Source organism: Cetorhinus maximus, unplaced genomic scaffold, assembly GCF_964194155.1.
Source record: "Cetorhinus maximus unplaced genomic scaffold, sCetMax3.hap1.1 HAP1_SCAFFOLD_1883, whole genome shotgun sequence".
NCBI classification, from domain to species: domain Eukaryota; kingdom Metazoa; phylum Chordata; class Chondrichthyes; order Lamniformes; family Cetorhinidae; genus Cetorhinus; species Cetorhinus maximus.
In genome coordinates, this window is record NW_027597823.1 from 17,458 (window position 1) to 43,397 (window position 25,940).

Sequence of the window (25,940 nt, forward strand, 5' to 3'; positions counted from 1 at the left end):
CACAAAAGGTTCAGTTAAATTTGCTGCTGAAAATTCCTCTCTCATTAGTGGTTTGAAGGCCTGGTTCAAGACCATATGAAAGGCTTCAAGAAAACCACCAGCAGCATTGGGCCCCAATCCTTGGCTCAGGCCCTAATTCTATTTATTTTTCTGGGCCAGCTCGGTTGCAGGCATCTTGTCGAACCCAAGGATTTCTAGGAATCTGGAGACTCCAGCCAGGGAAAGAGGACTCAAAGGTCATCTGTCCGGTGTAGGAAATAGAGCTTTGCACTCGCTCTTTGTCTCTCTCTCTCTCTCTCTCGCCCTCTGCTCCTAGTGAGGCCTTTTGGCCTCCCTCACTCCCCGATTCCACCAATTCCAACGCTCTCACGGCCGGCCTCTCTTCCTTCCACTGTCCTCAAACTTCAGCTCATCCAAAACTCCGCTGCCCACGTCCTCACTCACACCAAGTCCCATTCTCCTGTCACCCCCCGTGCTCTCTGACCCAGGTTGGTTGCCGATCTAGCAAAGCCTCGATTTTAAAATTCTTATCCTGTTTTCAAATCCTCACCCCACCTTGCCCCCAACTAACCCGAACCCACCACACCCCCTCCATCCAATCTCTGTAATCTCCTCCAGTCTTCCAATCCTCCGAGATCTCTGTGCTCTCACAATTCCAGCATCCCCGATTTCTATCGCTCTACCACTGGCGGCCATGCCTTCAGGCCCCTGGGGCCCCCCCGGCTCTGGAACTTCCTCCCTCTAACCCGCTAAACTGAGGGCCCAAGTGGGTCTGGATCTCGAAACATTACAACTGGACTGCGTGGGAGCCACCAGAGTAAAAATAGAACCTTTCTAGCCAAGTGGCCAGCACTCTCGCCCCAGAGGCAGAAGGTCGTGAGTTCCGGTCCCACCCCTTGAGCGCACAATCCAGGCCGACACTCCCAGTGCCAGCACTGAGGGAGTGCTGCCCTGTCGGAGGTGCCGTCTTTCAGATGGGACGTAAACCCAAGGCTTCCTCTGCCCTCTCAGGTGTCCGCAAAAGATCCCACGGCCACTATGGGAAGAAGAGCAGGGGAACTCTACCCAATGGGCTGGTGCCAATATTCGTCCCTCAACCAACATTGGCTTGTGTTGTTTCAAATCCAGAAAATTAAGCAGTGATCCAGTCGCAGTGTTGAAAATGATTAAAGGATTCAGTAGGGTCGATAGAGAGAAACTGTTTCCTCTGGTGCAACTGGAAAGGCAAGTGTTATGTTGGCCTTTATTACAAGAGGATTTGAGTATTGGAGTAAAGGCGTCTTACTGCAGTTATCTCCAAGGGATGTGGAGCCCTTGGTGAGAACGCCCCTGGAGTAGTGTGTGCAGTTTTGGTCTCCTTACCTAAGGAAGGATATATTTTCCATAGCGGGGAGCGCATGGAAGGTTCACCAGACTAATCCCTGGGATGGAGGGATTGTCCTGGGGAGGAAAGATTCAACAGACTGGGCCTTTATTCTCTGGAGTTTAGACGAATGAGAGGTGATCTCGCTCAAACATACAACGTTTTTACAGGGCTCGACAAGGTAGATGCAGGAAGGGTGTATCCCCCCTGGCTGGAAACCAGGCTAGAACCAGGGGACCCAGTCTCGGAATAAGGGGCAGGCCATTTAGGATCGAGATGAGGAGGAAATTCTTCACTCAGAGGGTGGTGAATCTTTGGAATTCTCTGTCCCAGAGGGTTGTGGAGGCTCAGTCACCGAGTTCAAGACTGAGACCGACAGATTTCTACATATTAAAAACATCAAGGGGTACAGGGATAGTGCAATAAAATGGGGTTCAAGTAGAAGGTCAGCCCTGATCTCACTGAAGGGCTGAATGGCCTCCTCCTGCTCCTATTTCTTATGTTCTGGTAGGGGTGGGGGGGTGGCCGGGAGGGGAGAGGGAGTCCAGAACCTTAAAATGAGAGCCAGGCCGTCCAGGTGATGTCAGGAAGCACTTCCTCACACAAAGTGGGGTATCTGGAACTCTCTCTCTCTCTCTCTCCCCCCAGGAAGGCTAAGGAGTTTGGGAGGGGGGGGGTGCGCGGTGGTGAGCTGGAGCTTTCAAGACGGAGATTGATAGATTTTTATTTCTTCATTCGGGGATGTGGAACAAAGGTGGTTAAATTGGTTTGAGGTGCGGGTCATCCATGATAGGACTGAAAGGCAGAGCAGGGCTCGAGGGGCTGAATGGCCTCCTCCTGTTCCCAGTATTTCCAGACCCGACCTCCGAACACCAGTCGAATATTTCTCAAGGGAAATTCCCAGCAGCCTGTCCCCCTGCGCCCCAGGTCTTGTGGCCTGTCTGATGGAGAAATTTAAAACACACTCGGGGGTGGGGAGGGAAGAGAGAGAGAGAGAAAGAGAGAGAGAGAGAGGTCAAAAAAAGCAATATAGAGTTTCTCCTTATTAAATTTCACAAGGCCTGAATGGGGCCTTCTGTTCTCCTCCTCATTCAGAGGGATCGCATCTCCAGGCTGGAGAGAGAGAGAGAGCAAGGGGAAACTTGTGTCAACTTTGAATATTTGCTTACTGGTGACAAACTAGCCTCTGTGCTCAGACAGACGGGTGTAAAAGGTTCCAGAGTTAGCAGAAGTGAAAGAGAAACCTTGTTTGCAGTCCACTCCATCCCACCCCCCTTTACAGGGTGCACATCTGAGAAAACCTTTCTCCTTCGAACACTTCCGCGCCAAACAGCTGATGACAGCAATTTCTGACTTTCATCCCAAGGTAAAAGGCCTGCATTCATATAGCGCCTTTCTCAACCTCACGGCCCCCTCCCCCCCCCACCAGAGCGCCTTCACAGCAAAGGTTGCACTTTTTGAAGGGTGGTCACTGTTTTACGAGGGGAAAGCCTGTTCACACAGCAAGGCCCCACAAACCACAAGGTAAATGCGATGTTGCTTTAGTGGGGGGTGAATATTTGGCTGCAGGATATCGGGCTGAATGCCTTGTGACCCTTCTTCGAAATACTGGTGGTCAGATCTTTTATATCCATGTGAGGGGGCAGATGGGACCCCCGGTTTAGCATCTTATCTGAAAGATCGCACCTCCGACAGGGCCCTGCACACTCACCCAGTCCTGTATCAATCCCAAACTAATCCCACTGTCCCGCTCTCTCCCCATAGCCCTGTATCAATCCCAAACTAATCCCACTGCCCCACTCTCTCCCCATAGCCCTGTATCAATCCCAAACTAATCCCACTGCCCCACTCTCTCCCCATAGCCCTGTATCAATCCCAAACTAATCCCACTGTCCCACTCTCTCCCCATAGCCCTGTATCAATCCCAAACTAATCCCACTGCCCCACTCTCTCCCCATAGCCCTGTATCAATCCCAAACTAATCCCACTGTCCTACTCTCTCCCCATAGCCCTGTATCAATCCCAAACTAATCTCACTGTCCCGCTCTCTCCCCATAACCCTGTATCAATCCCAAACTAATCCCATTGTCCCGCTCTGGCCCCATAGCCTTGTATCAATCCCAAACTAATCCCACTGTCCCACTCTCACCCCATAGCCCTGTATCAATCCCAAACTAATCCCACTGTCCCGCTCTCTCCCCATAACCCTGTATCAATCCCAAACTAATCCCACTGCCCTGCTCTCTCCCCATAGCCCTGTATCAATCCCAAACTAATCCCACTGCCCCACTCTCTCTCCATCGCCCTGTATCAATCCCAAACTAATCCCACTGCCCCACACTCTCCCCATAGCCCTGTATCAATCCCAAACTAATCCCACTGCCACTCTCTCTCCCTGTAGCCCTGTATCAACCCCCAAACTAATCCCATTGCCCCACTCTCTCCCCATAGCCCTATATCAATCCCAAACTAATCCCATTGCCCCACTCTCTCCCCATAGCCCTGCATCAATCCCAAACTAATCCCACTGCCCCACTCTCTCCCCATAGCCCTGTATCAACCCCCAAACTAATCCCACTGCCCCTCTCTCTCCCCAAACCCCTGTATCAATCCCCAAACTAATCCCACTGTCCCACTCTCTCTCCCCAAACCCCTGTATCAATCCCCAAACTAATCCCACTGCCCCTCTCTCTCCCTGTAGCCCTGTATCAACCCCCAAACTAATCCCATTGCCCCACTCTCTCCCCATAGCCCTATATCAATCCCAAACTAATCCCATTGCCCCACTCTCTCCCCATAGCCCTGTATCAATCCCAAACTAATCCCACTGCCCCACTCTCTCCCCATAGCCCTGTATCAACCCCCAAACTAATCCCACTGCCCCACTCTCTCCCCATAGCCCTGTATCAATCCCAAACTAATCCCATTACCCCACTCTCTCCCCATAGCCCTGTATCAATCCCAAACTAATCCCATTACCCCACTCTCTCCCCATAGCCCTGTATCAATCCCAAACTAATCCCACTACCCTGCTCTCGCTCCATAGCCCTGTATCAATCCCAAACTAATCCCATTACCCCACTCTCTCCCCATAGCCCTGTATCAATCCCAAACTAATCCCACTATCCTGCTCTCTCCCCATAGCCCTGTACCAATCCCAAATTATCCCACTGCTCTTCTCTCTCCCCATATCCCTGTATCACCCCAAACTAATCCCACTTTCCCACTCCCTCACTGTGGCCCTGTGCCAGACCCAAGCTAATGCCACTCTCTCTCTCTCTCTCTTTCTCGCTCTCTCTCTCTCACTCTCTCCTGCTCCGTACCAATTTCGGCTTCAATGACTTCTCCTTTAAAGGTTCGAACCATCTCTATATTAGATCTCCCAAATCCTCTCCTCACTGACCAAGAACAAAAGTCACAACTTGGCTTTGCCAGCTGGATACAACCACCAGGTACTTAAACACCTGGGCATTGAGTTGCCTGCCAAGCAGACTGTAACCAAGCACACCGTAACCAAGCACACCGTAACCAAGCACACCGTAACCAAGCACAGCGTAACCAAGCACACCGTAACCAAGCGCACTGTAACCAAGCGCACCGTAACCAAGCGCACCGCAACCAAGCACACCGTAACCAAGCACACCGTAACCAAGCACACCGTAACCAAGCACAGCGTAACCAAGCGCACCGTAACCAAGCACACCGTAACCAAGCGCACCGTAACCAAGCGCACCGTAACCAAGCACAGCGTAACCAAGCGCACCGTAACCAAGCGCACCGTAACAAAGCGCACCGCAACCAAGCGCACCGCAACCAAGCGCACCGTAACCAAGCACACCGTAACCAAGCGCACCGCAACCAAGCGCACCGCAACCAAGCGCACCGTAACCAAGCACACCGTAACCAAGCCAAATTGCACTGTGATGTCAAGATTAAAAAGCTGTTGAAAGCCACCACACTTGCAGGAATATACATGGCCCAGCTTGTCCTTTCATTGGTTCTATTTCACTGAGATCCCGTTTCATTAGCAGTTGCCTCTCAATCCCATTTCCACAGACAGTTGCAAAATGGGTTTTCTGAACATTGTCAATCAGCGTCAATCTGCCCCTGCACTGTCCCCATCAAACACTCCCAGGACAGGTACAGCCCGGGGTTAAATACAGAGTAAAGCTCCCTCTACACTGTCCCCATCAAACACTCCCAGGACAGGTACAGCACGGGGTTAGATACAGAGTAAAGCTCCCTCTACACTGTCCCCATCAAACACTCCCAGGGCAGGTACAGCACAGGGTTAGATACAGAGTAAAGCTCCCTCTACACTGTCCCCATCAAACACTCCCAGGACAGGTACAGCACAGGGTTAGATACAGAGTAAAGCTCCCTCTACACTGTCCCCATCAAACACTCCCAGGACAGGTACAGCACGGAGTTAGATACAGAGTAAAGCTCCCTCTACACTGTCCCCATCAAACACTCCCAGGACAGGGACAGCATGGGGTTAGATACAGAGTAAAGCTCCCTCTGCACTGTCCCCATCAAAGACTTTCAGGGCTGGTGCAGCACAGGGTTAGATACAGAGTAAAGCTCCCTCTACACTGTCCCCATCAAACACTCCCAGGACAGGGACAGCATGGGGTTAGATACAGAGTAAAGCTCCCTCTGCACTGTCCCCATCAAACACTCCCAGGACAGGTACAGCACGGAGTTAGATACAGAGTAAAGCTCCCTCTACACTGTCCCCATCAAAGACTTTCAGGGCTGGTGCAGCACAGGGTTAGATACAGAGTAAAGCTCCCTCTACACTGTCCCCATCAAACACTCCCAGGACAGGGACAGCATGGGGTTAGATACAGAGTAAAGCTCCCTCTGCACTGTCCCCATCAAAGACTTTCAGGGCTGGTGCAGCACAGGGTTAGATACAGAGTAAAGCTCCCTCTAAAATGTCTTGGTTTTCTCTGATTAGAAACTGATGAGTAACTAGGTTGGCTCTGTCCAGGACTGTTGGACCTACAGGGAAAGAGGGAACTTGGGCCTTGACTTGATCGGGACCCAGTGGGAGGGGGTTGGAGGGGGCGATGGGATGGGACATGCAGTTAGTGTCTGAACGATATTTCGTCTGCGCGTCCTTTTCTTCAAAGTTGGTGCGTGCTGATCCGACTGAGGTTTCTGTCAAAAACGATTCCATCCCCCAAACTGTGACACTGGAGTCTGAAACCATGGCAACCACCGCTCACCTTTGTTTCGAGGTTAACAGATTAAGTTTAGCTGTTCTGCATTGTTAAGAGAATCCAGGGCAGAAGAACAAGGAGAGTCCACATCTGTAACCAAAGGAGAAATCAAAGACTCTTCACCAGGTATTTTGAGGTCATTTAACCCAAACACTCTTTTGTACCTTGTAGCAGTTCCTCCCTCAACTCTTGGAGCTGAAAGCATTTTTTTCTTTCATGGGATGTGGGCGTTGCTGGCAAGGCCAACATTTGTTGCCCATCCCTAATTGCCCTTGAACTGAGCGGCTTGCCAGGCCATTTCAGAGGGGCAGTTAAGAGGCAACCACATCGCTGTGCGGCTCTGGAGTCACATGTAGGCCAGTCCTGGTAAGGACGGCAGATTCCAGATTTATTACTTTAATTTAAATCCCACAAGCTGCCGTGGTGGGATTTGAACCCGTATCCCCAGAGCATTAGCCTCTGGATTACTAGTCCACTGATTTTACCACAACGCCACTCTCTCCCCTAAAGCTATAGGGATATGAGCAGCTCAACAAATCTGCTCTGGATTAGGCCTCACATCCGATAATGACTCTCACTCATATCCCCCGCCTACAGTGTCAGCTGTGACTCAGTGCGAGTAACACCTATCTCTGAGTCAGACAGTTGGGGGTTCGAGCCACACCCTTGAGACTTGAGGAGAAATATCCAGACATGTCTGTCTGGTGGAGTACTGAGGGAGTGCCACGCTGTCAGAGGGTCAGTACTGAGGGAGTACTGCACTGTCGGAGGGTCAGTACTGAGGGAGCGCCACGCTGTCAGAGGGTCAGTACTGAGGGAGTGCTGCACTGTCAGAGGGTCAGTACTGAGGGAGTGCTGCACTGTCGGAGGGTCAGTACTGAGGGAGCGTCACGCTGTCAGGGGGTCAGTACTGAGGGAGTGCTGCACTGTCAGAGGGTCAGTGCTGAGGGAGCGCCGTGCTGTCAGAGGGTCAGTACTGAGGGAGTGCTGCACTGTCGGAGGGTCAGTGCTGAGGGAGCGCCACGCTGTCAGAGGGTCAGTACTGAGGGAGCGCCGCGCTGTCAGAGGGTCAGTACTGAGGGAGTGCCGCACTGTCAGAGGGTCAGTACTGAGGGAGCACCACACTGTCGGAAGGTCGGTACTGAGGGAGTGCTGCACTGTCGGAGGGCCAGTACTGAGGGAGCGCTACACTGTCAGAGGGTCAGTACTGAGGGAGCGCCGCACTGTCAGAGGGTCAGTACTGAGGGAGCGCCGCGCTGTCAGAGGGTCAGTACTGAGGGAGCGCCGCACTGTCGGAGGGCCAGTACTGAGGGAGTGCTGCACTGTCGGAGGGTCAGTACTGAGGGAGTGCTGCGCTGTCGGAGGGTCAGTACTGAGGGAGTGCTGCGCTGTCGGAGGGCCAGTACTGAGGGAGCGCTGCGCTGTCGGAGGGTCAGTACTGAGGCGGAGCTGCGCTGTCGGAGGTGCCTTCTTTTGGATGAGATGTTAAACAGAGAGCCCTGTCTGTCCTTTCAGGTGGATGTAAAGGGTCTGAAGTGTGGTCACTGGTGCAATGTCAGAAAGATGCAATTTGCACACAGCAAGATCCCACCAACATATGGTAATGACCAGATCATGTGTTTTAGTGATGTTGGTTGACGGATAAAAATTGGTCCCAGGACAACGGGAAGAAGTCCCCCTGCTCTTCTTCCAATCCTGCCTGGGGATCATTAACATTCACCTGAACGATTTAGAACCTCCTCCAATGATTTGTAGGCGCCCACTTAGCGCCGTCCTGAAGTGTCAGCCTAGAGTTTGTGCTGGAATGGGGTTTGAACCCATGACCTTTCAACTGGGATGCGAATGAGGCAAGTTGACCACTTTTTAAAAATTGAATCTCGCATTGTATTGGTTTATTTTGCCTCGTCTCACAGTGATGAAATCACACTTGGAAAACCGTGCACAGTTCTGCTCTCTGTATTATAAATATTTACTGATATGATACAGAACTGAGGGGGTGGGGTATACCCATCAGGAAAGACTTGGCGCTCTTTTCTCTAGAAAAGAGAAGGCTCAGGGATCCGATAGGGTAGACGCCGAGAAGAGAGACCAGGAATAGGGGCCATAAATATAAGATAATCATTAATAAATTCAGGAGGAACTTATTTATCCGGAGAGTGGGGAGAATGTGGAACTTGCCAGCGCTGGGTGTGGTTGAGGTGAATAGTGTAGATACATTTAAGGGAGAAGCTGGATAAACACATGAGGGGGACGCTGGATAAACACACGAGCGGGAAAGGAATAGAGGGATATGGGGATGGAGTGAGATGAAGGGGGGTGCGGGAGGGAGGAGGGTTGTGTGGAGCCTAAACACCAACATGGACAGATAGGCCAAATGGCCTGTTTCTGGTGATGTACGTTCCCTATTTGTCACAGTTGCACTCTGTGCCCTGGTGGTGATCTCACGGGTTGACCCCAGTGACGCCCCTTCTCCCTCCATCTTGTTCTGTAGTTACGATGTCATCTTTGCCGGCTCTCCCCTGGAACTGCTGAAGAAGTTCTTACAGTTTAACCACAAGGTGATCTTTGCAGCGGAAGGATTCATCTGGCCAGACCAGACCTTGGCGGACAAGTATCCACCGGTCCATAACGGGAAACGATACCTCAATTCCGGAGGTGAAGTTTTATTTATTTATTTATTTTTCTCTTTTCTGATCAATGTTCTTAAACTTGTATCTAACCAAAACTATCCATTTTAATACTAACATGCAAATGCTTTCAATTTTAATACCAACATGTAAAGTTATCGATCTTAATACCAACATGGAAATGCTTTCAATTTTAATACCAACATGTAAAATTATCAGTTTTACTACCAACATGCAAACATTTTCAATTTTAATACCATTATGCAAATAGAAACATAGAAACTAGTAGGCCATTCGGCCCTTCGAGCCTGCTCCGCCATTCATTATGATCGTGGCTGATCATCCAACTCAATAGCCTGCTCCCGCTTTCTCCCCATACCCTTTGACCCCTTTCGCCCCAAGAGCTATATCTAACTCCTTGAAAGCATACAATGTTTTGGCTTCAGCTACTTCCACAGGCTCACCGCTCTCTGGGTGAATAAATTTCTCCTCATCTCAGTCCTAAATGACCTACCCCGTATCCTCAGATGTAGGGTTTCCCTGTCCAGAAACCCTTTGGTGAATTTTTTTTCAATCTATCTAGGTTGCGTTAGATACAGGTTCCTCTGACAGTCGATGCATGCATTCTACCCAGGGGATACTGGGGCTTTGGAAAGGGCACAGAGGAGGCCCACATTAATTTCCTGCTTCATAACTGCCTGACTTGCCAAGGGAACAGTTTGGAGGACCAGGGGCTGGGGCTGATTTGGTTGAGGTATTTAAGGTGATGAAAAGATTGGATTGTTTCCTGGCCTTCAGGGGCTGGATTTGGAGAGGGATATTGCAGATTTTCCATCGCTCTGATTTATCCCGGATTTTCAATCTGTTTTTTCACGTCCAGATGGTCACATGGTTGCGAGTGGAATAGGGAGCGTAGATATTACGATGCACAGGACATCTCAGTTGTGAGGGACGGGACTGATGTAGGGTGTTTTCTTGTCCAAAAAGCAGCATATTATTGAAATAGAGAGGGAGACTGCAGAATGCTGTGGTACAGAGGTGTCCTTGTCCATGAGTGACAAAAAGTTAGCATACAGGTACAGCAAGTGTTTAGGAAGGCAAATGGGATGTTGTCCTTGATTGCAAGGGGGATGGAGTAGGAAACTAGGGAAGTCTTGTTACAACTGTGCAAGGCATTGGTGGGACCTTACCTGAAGTGCTGTGGACAGTTTTTGTCTCCTTACTTAAGGAGGGACATACTTGCATTGGAGGCAGTTCAGAGAAGGTTCATTCAGTTGATTCTGAGGATGAAGGGGTTTGCCTTATGAGAAAAGGTTGGGCCTGTACTCCTTGGAGTTTAGAAGAATGAGAGTTGATCTTTCTGAAATATGTAAGATTCTGAAGGGGGTTGGCAGGGTGAGTGAATGAGTGTGCGAGAGGGTGTGAGTGAGTGTGCAAGAGGGTGGGTGAATGGCTGCATGCGAGAGGGTGGGTGAGTGGCTGTGTGCGAGAACGTGGGTGAGTGAGTGTGCAAGAGGGTGGGTGAGTGGCTGTGTGCGAGAGGGTGGGTGAGTGGCTGTGTGCGAGAACGTGGGTGAGTGAGTGTGCGAGAGGGTGAGTGAGTGGCTGTGTGAGAGAGGGTGGGTGAGTGAGTGTGCGAGAACGTGGGTGAGTGAATGTGCGAGAGGGTGAGTGAGTGGCTGTGTGAGAGAGGGTGGGTGAGTGAGTGTGCGAGAGGGTGAGTGAGTGGCTGTGTGAGAGAGGGTGGGTGAGTGAGTGTGCGAGAACGTGGGTGAGTGAGTGTGCGAGAGGGTGAGTGAGTGGCTGTGTGAGAGAGGGTGGGTGAGTGAGTGTGCGAGAACGTGGGTGAGTGAATGTGCGAGAGGGTGAGTGAGTGGCTGTGTGAGAGAGGGTGGGTGAGTGAGTGTGCGAGAACGTGGGTGAGTGAGTGTGCGAGAGGGTGAGTGAGTGGCTGTGTGAGAGAGGGTGGGTGAGTGAGTGTGCGAGAACGTGGGTGAGTGAATGTGCGAGAGGGTGAGTGAGCGGTTGTGTGAGAGAGGGTGGGTGAGTGAGTGTGCGAGAACGTGGGTGAGTGAGTGTGCGAGAGGGTGGGTGAGTGGCTGTGTGCGAGAGGGTGGGTGAGTGAGTGTGCGAGAACGTGGGTGAGTGAATGTGCGAGAGGGTGAGTGAGTGGCTGTGTGAGAGAGGGTGGGTGAGTGAGTGTGCGAGAACGTGGGTGAGTGAGTGTGCGAGAGGGTGAGTGAGCGGTTGTGTGAGAGAGGGTGGGTGAGTGAGTGTGCGAGAACGTGGGTGAGTGAATGTGCGAGAGGGTGAGTGAGCGGTTGTGTGAGAGAGGGTGGGTGAGTGAATGTGCGAGAGGGTGGGTGAGTGAGCAAGTGTGCGAGAGGGTGGGTGAGTGGCTGTGTGCGAGAGGGTGGGTGAGCGGCTGTGTGCGAGAGGGTGGGTGAGCGGCTGTGTGCGAGAGGGTGGATGAGTGAGTGTGCGAGAGGGTGTGTGAGTGAGTGTGCGAGAGGGTGGGTGAGTGAGTGTGCGAGAACGTGGGTGAGTGGCTGTGTGCGAGAGGGTGGGTGAGTGGCTGTGTGCGAGAGGATGGGTGAGTGAGAGTGCGAGAGGGTGGGTGAGTGAGTGTGCGAGAGGGTGGATGAGTGAGTGTGCGAGAGGGTGGGTGAGTGAGTGTGCGAGAGGGTGGGTGAGTGAGTGTTCGAGAGGGTGGGTGAGTGAGTGTGCGAGAGGGTGGGTGAGTGGCTGTGTCTGAGAGCGTGGGTGAGCGACTATGTTTGAGAAGGTGGGTGAGCGGCTGTGTGCAAGAGGTTGGGTGAGAGGCTGTGTCTGAGAGTGTGGGTGAGTGAGTGTGGGAGAGGGTGAGTGAGTGGCTGTGTCTGAGAGTGTGGGTGAGTGAGTGTGCAAGAGGGTGAGTGAGTGGCTGTGTCTGAGAGTGTGGGTGAGTGAGTGTGCGAGAGGGTGGGTGAGCGGCTGTGTCTGTGAGTGTGGGTGAGTGAGTGTGCGAGAGGGTGAGTGAGTGGCTGTGTCTGAGTGTGGGTGATTGGCTCTGGATGAGAGGATGGATGAATGGCTGTGCGTGAGACGGTGGGTGAATGAGTGTGCGAGAGGGTGTGTGAGCGGCTGTGTCTGAGAGTGTGGGTGAGTGAGTGTGCGAGAGGGTGGGTGAGTGTGCGAGATGGTGGGTGAGTGTGCAAGAGGGTGAGTGAGTGTGCGAGAGGGTGGGTGAGTGGCTCTATGCAAGAGGGTGTTTCCCCACATGACAGGGGTCAAAGTACTTTTTTTCTCTTGAGGGCTCTTATTGAGATTTACTCAAGGGCTACCTTCTGATTTTTAGGGGCTACCTTTTCGGTTTTTAGGGGCTACCTTTTCATTCTCGCTAGCACATGACGCAGTCATATAATATCATTACCTTCCATATTTGTGTCGACATAAGGGGTATTCGGACTCACACAGAAACAGAGTTAGAAGAATTCAACAACGTCTTCAATAATTATCACCCCTCCATTAAACTTAAACTCACAGCACACAGGGAAAGCATCAATTTCCTGGACACTACAGTATTTAAACGGGCACAGAGAAACCTTCCCAGGACTGGAGAGGGCACAGCTAACGCATCTTCATCACATTCACACAAAGCTGGAAGATTATAACCAGGCAGTTACTACTCTTTTTACAGCACCTCAGATCTTAACCTCAGAGTTAAGTTGCACAGTTGATCTGGCATCAATCGGTGTTTGCAAAGAGAGTTCCAAACTTCTGCCAGCCTTTGTGTGTAGAAGTGTCTGCTAAACTCACTCCCGCAAGGTCTGGTTCTAAATTTTAGATTATGCTCCCCAGTCCTAGGAGCCCCTAAATTAATTGAACATTCGCCTCTACATTTCCTTCATCCCAGCACTTACAAAATATTTCACTGAGCGTAAAGCACTTTGGGATGTCCTAAGGTCATAAAAAAAGCACCATAAAAATGCAAGTTGTTCATTCCTGTTTGGGATCTTAGTGTGCGCCAAATGGCTGCTAGTTTGTTTTTAACAGTCATGCACCTCAAGTAATTCGCAGTATGTGTAACGCAGAGACATGTGATCACTCACAAGTATAAATCCTTCTTCTGAAATGAAAATGTTCAGGATTAAATTATCCATTTAATTACCCCAGTGTTCCAAGCAACAGCATTTACTACATTTTTCTGCTACCCAGTGGCTCCTGAATTTACAGGCGTAAGCTGGAGGCCCCACACATTCATTTGCAAGGCATTTAGTGACTTCACGTTTTCCTGGCTCCCAGTTAGCTGAGTATTCCTTTGCTGACAGGTTAACAACTGTTCCTTCACCTTCACAGCCTTTCTCCCTCGCTGTTTCCCTCTCCCCATTGCAGTCTCTCCACCACCCCCCCAGTTTCTCTCTCCCCATCGCAGCCCCTCTCTCCCCTCACAGTCTCAATCTCTCTCTCCCTCGCAGTCTCTCTCTCTCTCTCTCTCTCTCCCCCCCTCACAGTCTCTCTCCCTCTCTGTCCCTCGCAGTCTCCCTCTCCCTTCGCAGTCTGTCTACCACAGTCTCTCTCTCTCTCTCTCTCTTTTTTTCTTGCCTTTAGCAGCCTTGCTCTCTCCCCCTCAGTCTCTCCCCCACACACAGAGTCTCCCTCATGTCCCCTGCAATCTCTCTCTCTCCCCCTCGCAGTCTCTCTCTCTCCCCACAGTCTCTCTCTCTCCTCGCAGACTCAATCTCTCTCTCCCCCTCGCAGTCTCTCTCTCTCCCCACAGTCTCTCTCTCTCTCTCTCCCCTCGCAGACTCAATCTCTCTCTCCCCCTCGCAGTCTCTCTCTCTCTCATTCCCCCTGCAGCCTCTCTCTCTCTCTCTCCCCCACAGTCTCTCCCCCTCACAATCTCTCTCCCTCTCTGTCCCTCGCAGTCTCCCTCTCCCCTTTGCAGTCTGTCCAACACGCAGTCTCTCTCTCTCGCTCACAGTCTCTCTCTCCCCCCCTCGCAGTCTCTCTCTCTCCCCCACGCAGTCTCTCTCTCCCCCTCGCAGTCTCTCTCTCCCCCTCGCAGTCTCTCTCTCCCCAATGCAGTCTCTCTCTCTCGCTCACAGTCTCTCTCTCTCCCCCACGCAGTCTCTCTCTCCCCAACGCAGTCTCTCTCTCCCTCGCAGTCTCTCTCTCCCCCCCTCGCAGTCTCTCTTCCTCTTTTCCCCTCGCAGTCTCTCTCTCTCCCCCTCATAGTCTCTCTCTCTTTCTCCCCTACGCAGTCTCCCTCTCCCGCTCGCAGCCTCTCCCTCTCTCTCTCCCCCTCATAGTCTCTCTCTCTTTCTCCCCTACGCAGTCTCCCTCTCCCGCTCGCAGCCTCTCCCTCTCTCTCCCCCCCCTCACAGTCTCTCTCTCTCTCTCTCCCCCCCCTCGCAGTCGAGGGTTATGGGGGTGCTGACAGGAAAACGGAGTTCAGCCCACAACCAGATCAGCCATGATTCTTATAGAATGAGGGAGAAACCTCCAAGGGCCAAACGATCTACTCCTGCTCCTGGATCGAAAGTGGACAACCTCACATTTTCCCCTTCTTGATCTCCGTCTCCCACAGCTTCTCCCACTCACCTAACCTGCCTTTGCTGGAACGGGCTCAATGGGCCGAAAGGTTCATGCTGATCCTTCCTGCTCCCCGTCCACACAACTCACTGTGCCTTCTAACTTGGTGCCATCTGCCAATGTCGATATGCCACTCTCTAGTCCCTCATCTGAAGAGGCTCCCCTACAGATTCCAGACATCACTGATGGGTTTCCTGGACGATAGTCGTCTGGCACGATTGAGCCAGACTGGCAGTTTTACCATAACTAATTTAAAGTAACGTAGACAGATTGAAAAAACCCTCTATTGAAGGACTTGCTGGTTGGTATTAAAATTGATAACTGTTTTAGGCCACGAAATTTATCCTACAATGTAATGAAATATAAACATCTGTTATTTGTCTTGTCTCTTAAAAAGGTGCAGCTCTTAAACAAGACAGACTCTCTCCGCATTTCCCTGTCCCTTTAAGAGCTCAATGAAACTTGCCCGCTCGATTTTGTTTTGAGTTCAATGTGTGGATGAACCACCCGCGGGACAGGGAGGGGCATATTTTCTCTCCGCTTTTTTGTAGCGGGGCAGAGTGAACGGCAAGTGTAACAAAGGCAGATAACCTGTGGGGGTCTGTGGGGGGAGGGGTGGAGGGTTGTGAGTGTGTCACGACGAGGAGGAGGGGAATGGCCTAGCACTGGGCTGGCCCATTCTGTAACGTACACCCAGGAAACCGGACTGTAGCTGGTTGGGGGAAGGCAGACAACTGGCGGTTGGGTTACTAAAGGCCAGAAAGATCTCTTAACGCCCTTCTTGTGTGCCTCATCGCTCCAAGAGTGCAGCTAACAAGACATGTCTACTTCGACAGGCACGGATAAAGAAATGGGGATAGAATAACACGTAATGGGCTTAAAAGAAAAGCAGGAAATGATGATCTTTTGTAGCGATGTTAACAGGAGACAGTAGGAGATTGTAGGGGAAGAAATTTCAGAGCTGGTGTCATGCCCACTCACTCAGTTGACCACCTGCTATTTTTGTCTCCTCAATGTCTTGGATATCTTTACTTATGCTACTTCCGATAAGCTCTCCTGTTAACATCGTTACAAAAGATCATCATTTCCTGCTTTTCTTTTAAGCCCTTTACATGTTATTCAATCCCCATTTCTTCATACGTGCCTGTCAAAGCAGACGTGTCTTGTTAGCTGCACTCTTGGAGCAATGGGGCACAAGAAGGGCTTTAAGAGATCTTTCTGGCCTTTAGTAACCCAACCACCAGCTGTCTGCCATCCTCCAACCAACTACAGTCCGGTTTCCTGGGTGTACGTTATGTGATAATGTTTAATATCACATTTAACAATCTCTGATTTCGCTTTTGAGTGGATCATTAGACCCATATTACCTTGTGTGTGTTATGTGTGTGTGTGTGTGTGGGGTGAGACCGTGTGCGTCTGTGTGTGTAAGACGTGTGTGTGTGAGAGACGTGTGTGTGCGTAAGACTTGTGTGTGTGTGTGTGTGTGTGTGAGAGAGAGAGACTTGTATGTGTGTGAGAGAGACGTGTGTGTGAGAGGTGTGTGTGTGTATTTCTGTGTGTGTGTGCTTGTGAAAGGCCGTGTGTGTGAAAGAGAGGAAAACTTGTGTGTGTGCGTATGTGTGACTTTTTTTATTAATCATGGAATGTGGGTGTCGCTGGCTGGGTCAGCATTTATTGCCCATCCCTTGAGAGGGTGGTGGTGAGCTGCCTCCTTGAACCGCTGCAGTCCATGTGGTGTAGGTACACCCACAGTGCTGTTAGGGAGGGAGTTCCAGGACTTTGACCCAGCGACAGTGAAGGAACGGCCGATATATTTCCAAGTCAGGATGGTGAATGGCTTGGAGGGGAACTTCCAGGTGGTGATGTTTCCGTGTGTCTGCTGCCCTTGTCCTTCTAGATGGTAGTGGTCGTGGGTTTGGAAGGTGCTGTCTAAGGAGCCTTGGTGAGTTCCTGCAGTGCATCTTGTAGATGGTACACACACTGCTGCTACTGTGTGTCGGTGGTGGAGGGAGTGAATGTTTGTGGATGGGGTGCCAATCAAGCGGGGCTGCTTTGTCCTGGATGGTGTCGAGCTTCTTGAGTGTTGTTGGAGCTGCACTCATCCAGGCAAGTGGGGAGTATTCCATCACATAAGAACTAGGAGCAGGAGTAGGCAATTCAGCCCCTCGAGTCTGCCCCGCCATTCAATACAATCATGGCTGATCTCATTTCGGCCTCAACTGCAATTTCCCGCCCTCTCCCCATAACCTTTCAACCCGTTATTAATTTACAAATCTGTCTATCTCCTCCTTAAATTTATTCAGCGTCCCGGCATCCACTGCACTCTGAGGTAGTGAATTCCACAAATTCACGACCCTTTGAGAAAAGTAATTCCTGACTTGTCACATTCCTGACTTGTGCCTTGTAGATGGTGGACAGGCTCTGGTGAGTCAGGAGGTGAGTTACTCGCTGCAGGATTCCCAGCCTCTGACCTGCTCTTGTAGCCACAGTATTTATATGGCTGGTCCAGTTCAGTTTCTGGTCAATGGTAACCCCCAGGATGTTGATAGTGGGGGATTCAGTGATGGTAATGCCATTGAACATCAAGGGGTGATGGTTAGATTCTCTCTTGTTGGAGGTGGTCATTGCCTGGCACTTGTGTGGCCTGAATGTTACTTGTCACTTGTCAGCCCAAGCCTGGATATTGTCCAGGCCTTGCTGCATTTGCTTCAGTAGTTGAGGTTTGGGGCACAGCAAGTTCTGGAGTATAAGACTTCAGTACTGCTATTACTGCTGAAATATTGTCAGGGCCCATAGCCTTTGCAGTATCCAGTGCCTTCAGCCAGTTCTTGATATCACGCGGAGTGAATCGAATTGGCTGAAGACTGGCATCTGTGATGCTGGGGACCTCCGGAAGAGGCTGAGATGGATCATCCACTCAGCACTTCTGGCTGAAGTTTGTTGCAAATGCTCCAGCCTTATCTATTGCGCTGATGTGCTGGGCTCCTCCATCATTGAGGATGGGGATATTTGTGGAGCCTCCTCCTCCAGTGAGTTGTTTAATTTTCCATCACCATTCATGACTGAATGTGGCAGGACTGCAGAGCTTAGATCTGATCCATTGGTTGTGGGATCACTTAGCTCTGTCTATCACTCGTTGCTAATGCTGTTTGGCATGCAAGTAGTCCTGTGTTATAGCTTCACCAGGTTGACACCTCATTTTTAGGTATGCCTGGTGCTGCTCCTGGCATGTCCTCCTGCACTCTTCATTGAACTAGGATTGATCCCCTGGCTTGATGGTAATGGTAGAGTGGGGGATATGCCGGGCCATGAGGTTACAGATTGTGTTCGAGTACAATTCTGCTGCTGGTGATGGCCCACAGCGCCTCATGGTTGCCCATGGTTGAGTTGCTAGATCTGTTCAAAATCTATCCCGTTTAGCACAATGGTAGTGCCACGTAACATGATGGAGGGTATCCTCAATGTGAAGACAGGACTTCATCTTCATAAGGACTGTGCGGTGGTCACTCCTAGGTCCTTGTGTGTGTGAGACTGTGTGTGTGTTTGTCACTCTGTGTGTGTGTTTGTCACTCTGTGTGTGTGTTTGTCACTCTGTGTGTGTGTTTGTCATTCTCTGTGTGTGTGTTTCTCTGTGTGTGTGTTTCTCTGTGTGTGTGTTTCTCTGTGTGTGTGTGTGTGTGTGTGTGTGTGTGTGTGTGTGACTTTGTGCGTGCGTTTCTGTGTGTGTGTGTGTGTCACTCTGTGTTGTCATGAAAATCCGATTATTGCCACAAATTACTTACAGGCAATCTGAACTTTTAAAGGAAGACGTGTGTTTTTAAAGAAATACAAGCAGGGACACTGAGCAAAAGATGGCTGATAATGTAAAGTGACCACTTTCTGGAAAATTCCTATGTGGATTATACTGACAGAACTGTCCTGAGAGAACATGGAATCTCACACCTGAAAAGGTGTCATGCCCCTCTTCAAGCAGAGCCACTGGAAAGGGAGATACGAAAGATGCAAAAGATTGAACTTTAATCTCCTGTGGTTGCGGAGACAAAAGGCTGATTTGCACATCTCAGCAGTCATCCAAAAATCCATCTCCTGTTGATTTACATCTCAGAATGTGTAAATAGTTCTGATATGGATGCAAGATGACTATTTTCCCTTATGGAATACATAGGGAAAATGGGTTAAAAAGCTAACCGCAGAGCAGTGCAGGGTGTGCTGGTGTGCGGTGTGTGTGACAGCACAAGAGAACCACCAACTAGTCACCCCTGCAGTTGTAGGGGAGGTCTCTCTCTCCCCCTATCTCTGTTGCTGGAGGCAAAGCTCAGCAGAGGCCACAATCAAAAAGGAAATAGGACAGCCTCTTCAGCTACCCTGCAGAACCAAGTGTCTTTAAACCAACTGCGAAACTGCCAAAGTCAGCTCTACCAGAATCACCCAACTTAACAACTGCAACGTACGCCTCACAGATAAGCCAAAGACTGATTCGTATATTTTTAAAACTTTTATTTGGACTCCTAACTTCTCATTTCTGATCCGTGTGTATGTGTGTCTTGTTTTTATTATTTTTTCTCAGGTTTTAGTAACTAATAAACCTACTCTTTTTTTGACTCAAGAAAGTCTGGTTAAATTGGCTCCTTATAAAGAATAAATACATTTAGACTGGGAAAAGGTATCCATGGGAGAAGGGATCCCTTTTAAATTAACCTTGTTGCGACCAACCAAGGGGGGTGGGGGTTGAATAAAGAAAAGGAGCCAGTTCATCCCTCCTCACCTGGGAGCGTAACAAAATTGGAGTTTCGTTCAGCAAGTTAACAAATTGGGGGACCAGGCCTGGGGACTGATCATAACAGTGTCTGTGTGTGTGTCTATGTGTGTGTGTGTCTATGTGTGTGTGTCTGTGTGTGCTGTCTGTTTGTGTGTGACTGCATATGTGTGTGTCTGACTGTGTTTGTGTGTCTGTCTGTTTGTGTGTGACTGTGTATGTGTGTGTGTGTGACTGTGTTTGTGTGTCTGTCTGTCTGTTTGTGTGTGACTGTGTTTGTGTGTCTGTCTGTGTGTGACTGTGTATGTGTGTGTGTGTGACTGTGTGTGTGTGTGCTGTCTGTTTGTGTGTGACTGTGTATGTGTGTGTGTGTGACTGTGTTTGTGTGTCTGTCTGTCTGTTTGTGTGTGACTGTGTATGTGTGTGTGTGACTGTTTGTGTGTCTGTCTGTCTGTTTGTGTGTAACTGTGTGTGTGTGCTGTCTGTTTGTGTGTGACTGTGTACGTGTGTGTGTGACTGTGTTTGTGTGTGTGTGACTGTGTTTGTGTGTGTGTGACTGTGTTTGTGTGTGTGTATGACTTTTTTTGTGTGTATGTGTCTGTGTGTGTGAGGGTCCATGTGTGTGTCTACGTGTGTGTATGTGTGTGTCTGTGAGTGTCTTTGTGTGAGTGTGTGTGAGACTGCCCGAGTGTGGGGGTTCTTAGTGAATCCCAAGAGGATCTGAATTCACCCCCTCTCCCTCCCACTTTCCCTCTTTAACCACAATGCTTTCTGTTTCTGCCGCAGGTTTCATTGGTTTTGCTCCAGTCATCAATGACATTGTCCAGCAGTGGAAGTTCAAGGACGATGACGACGACCAGCTCTTCTACACCAAGGTTTACCTCAACCCCATTCTCAGGGTGAGTCGGATTATTTGCACCAACAGGAAGAGAGAACCAGGCCAAAGAAGAAATGTTCTGCCTTCCTACTGTCTCTGCACAGAACCCCCAGAAAAAAAAAATCACCTGAGCGACAGGATTTCCAGAATGTTCCCCCCTATCCCGGCGGCCTCTGACGTTCCTAATTTGAGATCGACGGTGAACATGGTTTGAATGCAACGCCAAAGCTTTGGGAGGAGGCTTTAAACTGAGGCCCCAGTCTGCCCTCTCGGGTGGGCGTGAAAGACCCCGCTGCCACGACTTTGAGGGAGGGAGGTGGGGCGGTGAGGTGGGGGGAGGTGGGGCGGTGAGGTGGGGTGGTGAGGTGGGGTGGTGAGGTGGGGCGGTGAGGTGGGGGGAGGAGGGGCGGTGAGGTGGGGCAGTGAGGTGGAGGGAGGTGGGGAGGTGGGGTGGTGAGGTGGGGGGAGATGGGGCGGTGAGGTGGGGGGGGTGGGGCGGTGAGGTGGGGGGAACATTTATCCCTCACGCAACATCATCCGTATTTTTAAAAAAAAAATCAGTCATTCAGGTGATTCTCGCCTGGCCCTTTGTGGGATCTTGCTCTGCGCATTTCCCACATTACAACTGCGCCGCTTCACAAAAGAAGCACCTGATTGAGGCATCCCGGGGACATCGCCGAGAGATGTGGCCAGTTCTTGTTGGTTCCCCTGGGGAGTGAGTCCCCAGGTGCGTGAGTGAAGATCTGGGGTGGGTGTTGGGGGGGGTGGTGGAAATGGCTGCAAACTGTCGGGGGCGGGGGGGCGGCGCGGGGTTGAAGAGTCTGAAATGTTGATCTTTTTTTCCTTCAGGAAAAGTACAAGATGACTCTTGATCACCAATCAACAATCTTCCAAAACCTCAACGGTGCTTTAGGTAATCTCTCAAAGCTTCCGCTGTCCCTCCCCCACCCCAACTCCCCCACCATCCCTTGCCGCGCGGTACCTACTCCCCCATCTTAAATTGAATTCTTCTTCCTTGTGACTGAATACTGGAAAGCTTTGCACATAAGTACATAAGAAACAGGAGCAGGAGTAGGCCACTCAGCCCCTTTAGCCTGCTCCACCATTCGATATTATCCTGGTTGTGCCTCAACTCTACTTTCCTGTCTGCCCCCCATAACCTTTAACTTCCTTGTCTATCAAAAATCTAACTCAGCCTTGAATATATTCAATGACCCGGCTTCCACTGCTCTCTGGGGAAGAGAATTCCAAACACTAACCACCCTCTGAGAGAAGAAATTCCTCCTCATCTCCGTCTTAAATGGGAGACCCCTTATTTTGAAACTGTGCCCCCTCGTTCTAGACTCCCCCACAATGGGAAACATCCTCACAGCCCCCTCAGTATCTTATATGTTTCGATAAGATCACCTCTCGTTCTTCTAAACTCCCAATGGGTATAGGCCCAACCTGCTCAACCTTTCCTCATAAGACAAACCCCCTTCGTCCCAGGAATCAGCCTAATGAACCTTCACTGAACTGCCTCCAACGCAAGTAGATCCCTCCTAAGGTGATCAAAACTGGACTCAATGCTCCAGGTGTGGCGTAGAGCAGGATGGCGATTTGGTTAATGATAACCAGAGTGTGGCAGGAAGGGGCAGAGAGTGCAAAAATGGTAAAAAGACAGTTAAAGGCTCTGTCTCTGAATGCATGCAGAATTGCCGATTGTCGTAAAAACCCATCTGGTTCACTAATGTCCTATAGGGAAGGAGATCAGCTGGTCTGGCCTACATGGCTGGCCCACAGCAATGTGATCGACTCTTTAGTTCCCTCTAAACAGGGCAATTAGGCATGGGCAATAAATGCTGGCCTAGCCAGCGATGCCCACATTCCATGAACAAATTTAAAAAAAAACTTAGAAAATCACAATGTGATCAGGCAGAGCCAACATGGTTTTTTGAAAGGGAAGTAACAAGCAAGATGGATAAAGGGGAACCTGTAGATGTGGTGTACTTAGATTTCAAGGAAGCATTCGATAAGGTGCCACATCAAAGATTACTACACAAGATAAGATTACGTGGTATAGGGGGTAACATATAAGCGCGGATAAAGGATTAGTTAGCGAACGGGAAGCAGAGAGTAGGGATAAATGAGTCATTTTCAGGTTGGCAGGCTGCTACCAGTGGAGTGCTACAGGGGTCAGTGCTGGGGCCTCAACTACTTACAAACAACATCAATGAAGGGACTGAATGTATGGCAGCTAAATTTGCCGGTGACACCAAGGTAGGTAGGAAAGTAAGCTGTCAAGGGGCGGTAGAGAGTCTGAAAAGGGATATAGACAGGTTAAGCGAGTGGGAAAAATTTTGGCAGGTGGAGTATAATGTGGGAAAATGTCCACTTTGGCAGGAAGAATAGAAAAGCAGTATACTATTTAAATGGAGAGAGATTGCAGAACTCTGAGGTACAGGGGGATCTGGGTATCCTGGTACATGAATCACAAGAAGTTAGTATGCAGATGCAGCAAGTGATTAGGAAGGCAAATAGAATGTTTGCATTTAGTGCAAGGGGAATGGGATAGAAAAGTAGGGAAGCCTTACTGCAGCTGTACAGGGCCTCGATGAGACCACATCTGGAATACTGTGTACAGGTTTGGTCTTCTTATTTGTAAAAGGTATAATTGCGTTAAAAGCAGTTCAGGGAAGGTTCACTCGACTCATTCCTGGGATGAAGGGCTTATCTTATGAAGAAAGGTTGAGCAGGTTGGGCCTCTACCCATTGGAGTTTAGAAGAGTGAGAGGCGATCTTATTGCAACATATAAGATCCTGAGGTGAACTGATAGGGTAAATTCTGGGAGGATGTTTCCACTAGAACCAGGGGACACAGTTTAAGAATAAGAGGTCGCTACTGTTTAAGAGGGAGATGAGGAGAATTTTTTTTTCCTCTCAGAGCGCCATTAGTCTGTGGAATTCTCTTCCCCAGAGAGCAGCGGAGGCTGGGTCATTGAATATATTCAAGGCTGAGTTAGACAGATTTTTTGATAGACGAGGGTTATGGTGGGAGGGTAGCAGGCAGCAAAGTGGAGTTGAGATCACAATCAGATCAGCCATGATCTTATTGAATGGTGAAGCAGGCTCAAAGGGCTGTATGGCGCACTCCTGCTCCTAAGTCTTAAGTTCCTAGGTGTGGTCTCACCAATGCCCTGTACAGCTGTAGCAAGACTTGCCCACTTTTTTGCTCCATCCCCCTTATAATAAAGGCCAACATGCCTTTTGCCTTCCCAATCACTTGCTGTACCTGCACGCTGAGTTTTTGCAATTCATGTACCAGGACACCCAGATCCCTCTGCACCGCAACATTCTGCAGTCTTTCTCCATTTAAATAATATTCTTGCCGGGGCCTGGGAGTAGTTTGTTCTGGCAGAGTCCGCAAACCACCACCCAGCGCCACACTGTGTGTGAATACACACCTGCTGGTCTGACATCGAGTCACGAGGTCCCCAGTTTGTTCCCCAACCTACGTCGGGCGGGAGCTGATCTCAGGCGTTAGGTCTTTCGGCCTTGTCGAAAGTAAATCCCGCTCCCTCTTCCGATCGATTCCCCCCTCCCCGCCCCTGCCCGCCATGCCTGGGGAGCTGGGAGTTGATGCGTTGTTTGCTGTGTGCTGTTACTCACTGCTGGCTCTCTCTGCTCTCACCATCCCCATGCCCCGCTGTCCCCCAGATGAAGTCGTCGTGAAGTTCGAGAAAGGGAAGGCCAGAGTCCGCAACATAGCCCAGGACACGTTACCCGTGGTCATCCATGGCAACGGGCCTACCAAGGTAACTGGCCCTAGGTCACCCACTGCCACGAATGGGGGATTGGGTAAGGGTAATGGTGGATGATGGGAAGCTGTTACACTTGCAACTTGTGAACTGTGATAAACCCCCAGCAAATCATTCCAATTTCTGTCTTTCAAAACCAGGATTGTGCCTGGGTGGCACACTTAGGGATGTATAACACTGGGGTACAGTACTGGTGGGGACGGGTCTGTCACTGTATAACACCTCGGTACAGTACTGGTGGGGACAGGTCTGTCACTGTATAACACTGGGCTATAGTACTGGTGGGGATGGGTCTGTCACTGTATAACACTGGGGTACAGTACTGGTGGGGACAGGTCTGTTACTGTATAACACTGGGGTACAATACTGGTGGGGACAGGTCTGTCACTGTATAACACTGGAGTACAGTACTGGTGGGGACAGGTCTGTCACTGTATAACACTGGGGTACAATACTGGTGGGGACGGGTCTGTCACTGTATAACACTGGGGTACAGTACTGGTGGGGACGGGTCTGTCCCTGTATAACACTGGGGTACAGTACTGGTGGGGACGGGTCTGTCCCTGTATAACACTGGGGTACAGTACTGGTGGGGACAGGTCTGTCACTGTATAACACTGGGGTACAGTACTAGTGGGGATGGGTCTGTCCCTGTATAACACTGGAGTACAGTACTGGTGGGGACAGGTCTGTCACTGTAGAACACTGGGGTACAGTACTGGTGGGGACGGGTCTGTCCCTGTATAACACTGGAGTACAGTACTGGTGGGGACAGGTCTGTCACTGTAGAACACTGGGGTACAATACTGGTGGGGACGGGTCTGTCACTGTATAACACTGGGGTACAGTACTGGTGGGGACGGGTCTGTCACTGTATAACACTGGGGTACAGTACTGGTGGGGACAGGGCCAATTGTTGGAGAGCAGTGATCTCTGTCTGGGGGGAGTCACTCAGTCTGATAGCTTGTGAGAACCGGATCAATTTCATCCGGCGACTCGGAGTGAGCCCTGAACATTAGTTCAGCACCTTAAAGGGGTAAGAGGTGGAGAATCGGGCAGGTTAAGCAAAGCAAGATGACCTCGCCCCCAGGTAATTGCTCCAGAGACCCTGTGTGTGTATTTTTAATTAATCTCGGTTGGTGTGGATTGAATTGTTAATTCTGACTCTCAGCTCCAACTGAATTATCTGGGGAATTATATTCCAAATGTCTGGAACCATGAGACTGGCTGTGGAATCTGTGATGAAGACTTATTGGACCTGTCAGAGCTACAGGTAATGTGTGTGTGTGTGTGTGTGTGTGTGTGTGTGTGTGGTTGTGCCACTGTTTGTGTCCATGTGTGTGTGTCTGTACTGTATATATACACATACACATGCATGTATGTGTGTCACTGTCTGTGCATGTGTCACTGTGTCTCTTTGTGTGGACGTTTGTGTCACTATGTCTCTATGTGCGGGTGTGTGTGTCACTGTGTCTGTGTGTGTGTATGATTGTGCCACTGTTTGTGTCTGTGCATGTGTGTGTCACTGTGTGTATATGTCACTGTCTGCACTCTGTGCATGTGTCACTGTGTCTCTTTGCGTGGGTGTTTGTGTCACTGTGTGTGTGTATGTGTGTATATATGGTTGTGCCACTGTTTGTGTCTGTGTGTGTGTCTGTGTGTTGGTATATCTGTGTCACTGTCTGTGTGTCTGTGTTACTGTGTTTGTGTGTGTGTGT

General features: G+C 50.2%; 1 protein-coding gene across 1 annotated transcript in view; it reads left to right on the forward strand.

Moving 5' to 3' along the window:
* Window positions 1-25,940, forward strand: part of LOC144676765 (multifunctional procollagen lysine hydroxylase and glycosyltransferase LH3-like) — a gene marked incomplete at its 3' end in the record, with an annotated part of 62,697 nt that overhangs the window by 15,765 nt on the left and 20,992 nt on the right. The window contains exons 4-8 of the mRNA XM_078537084.1: window positions 9,083-9,246; window positions 20,335-20,447; window positions 21,275-21,338; window positions 24,122-24,219; window positions 25,394-25,495. Of these exons, the coding sequence (XP_078393210.1) occupies window positions 9,083-9,246; window positions 20,335-20,447; window positions 21,275-21,338; window positions 24,122-24,219; window positions 25,394-25,495 (541 nt within the window). The remainder of the gene's footprint in view (window positions 1-9,082; window positions 9,247-20,334; window positions 20,448-21,274; window positions 21,339-24,121; window positions 24,220-25,393; window positions 25,496-25,940) is intronic.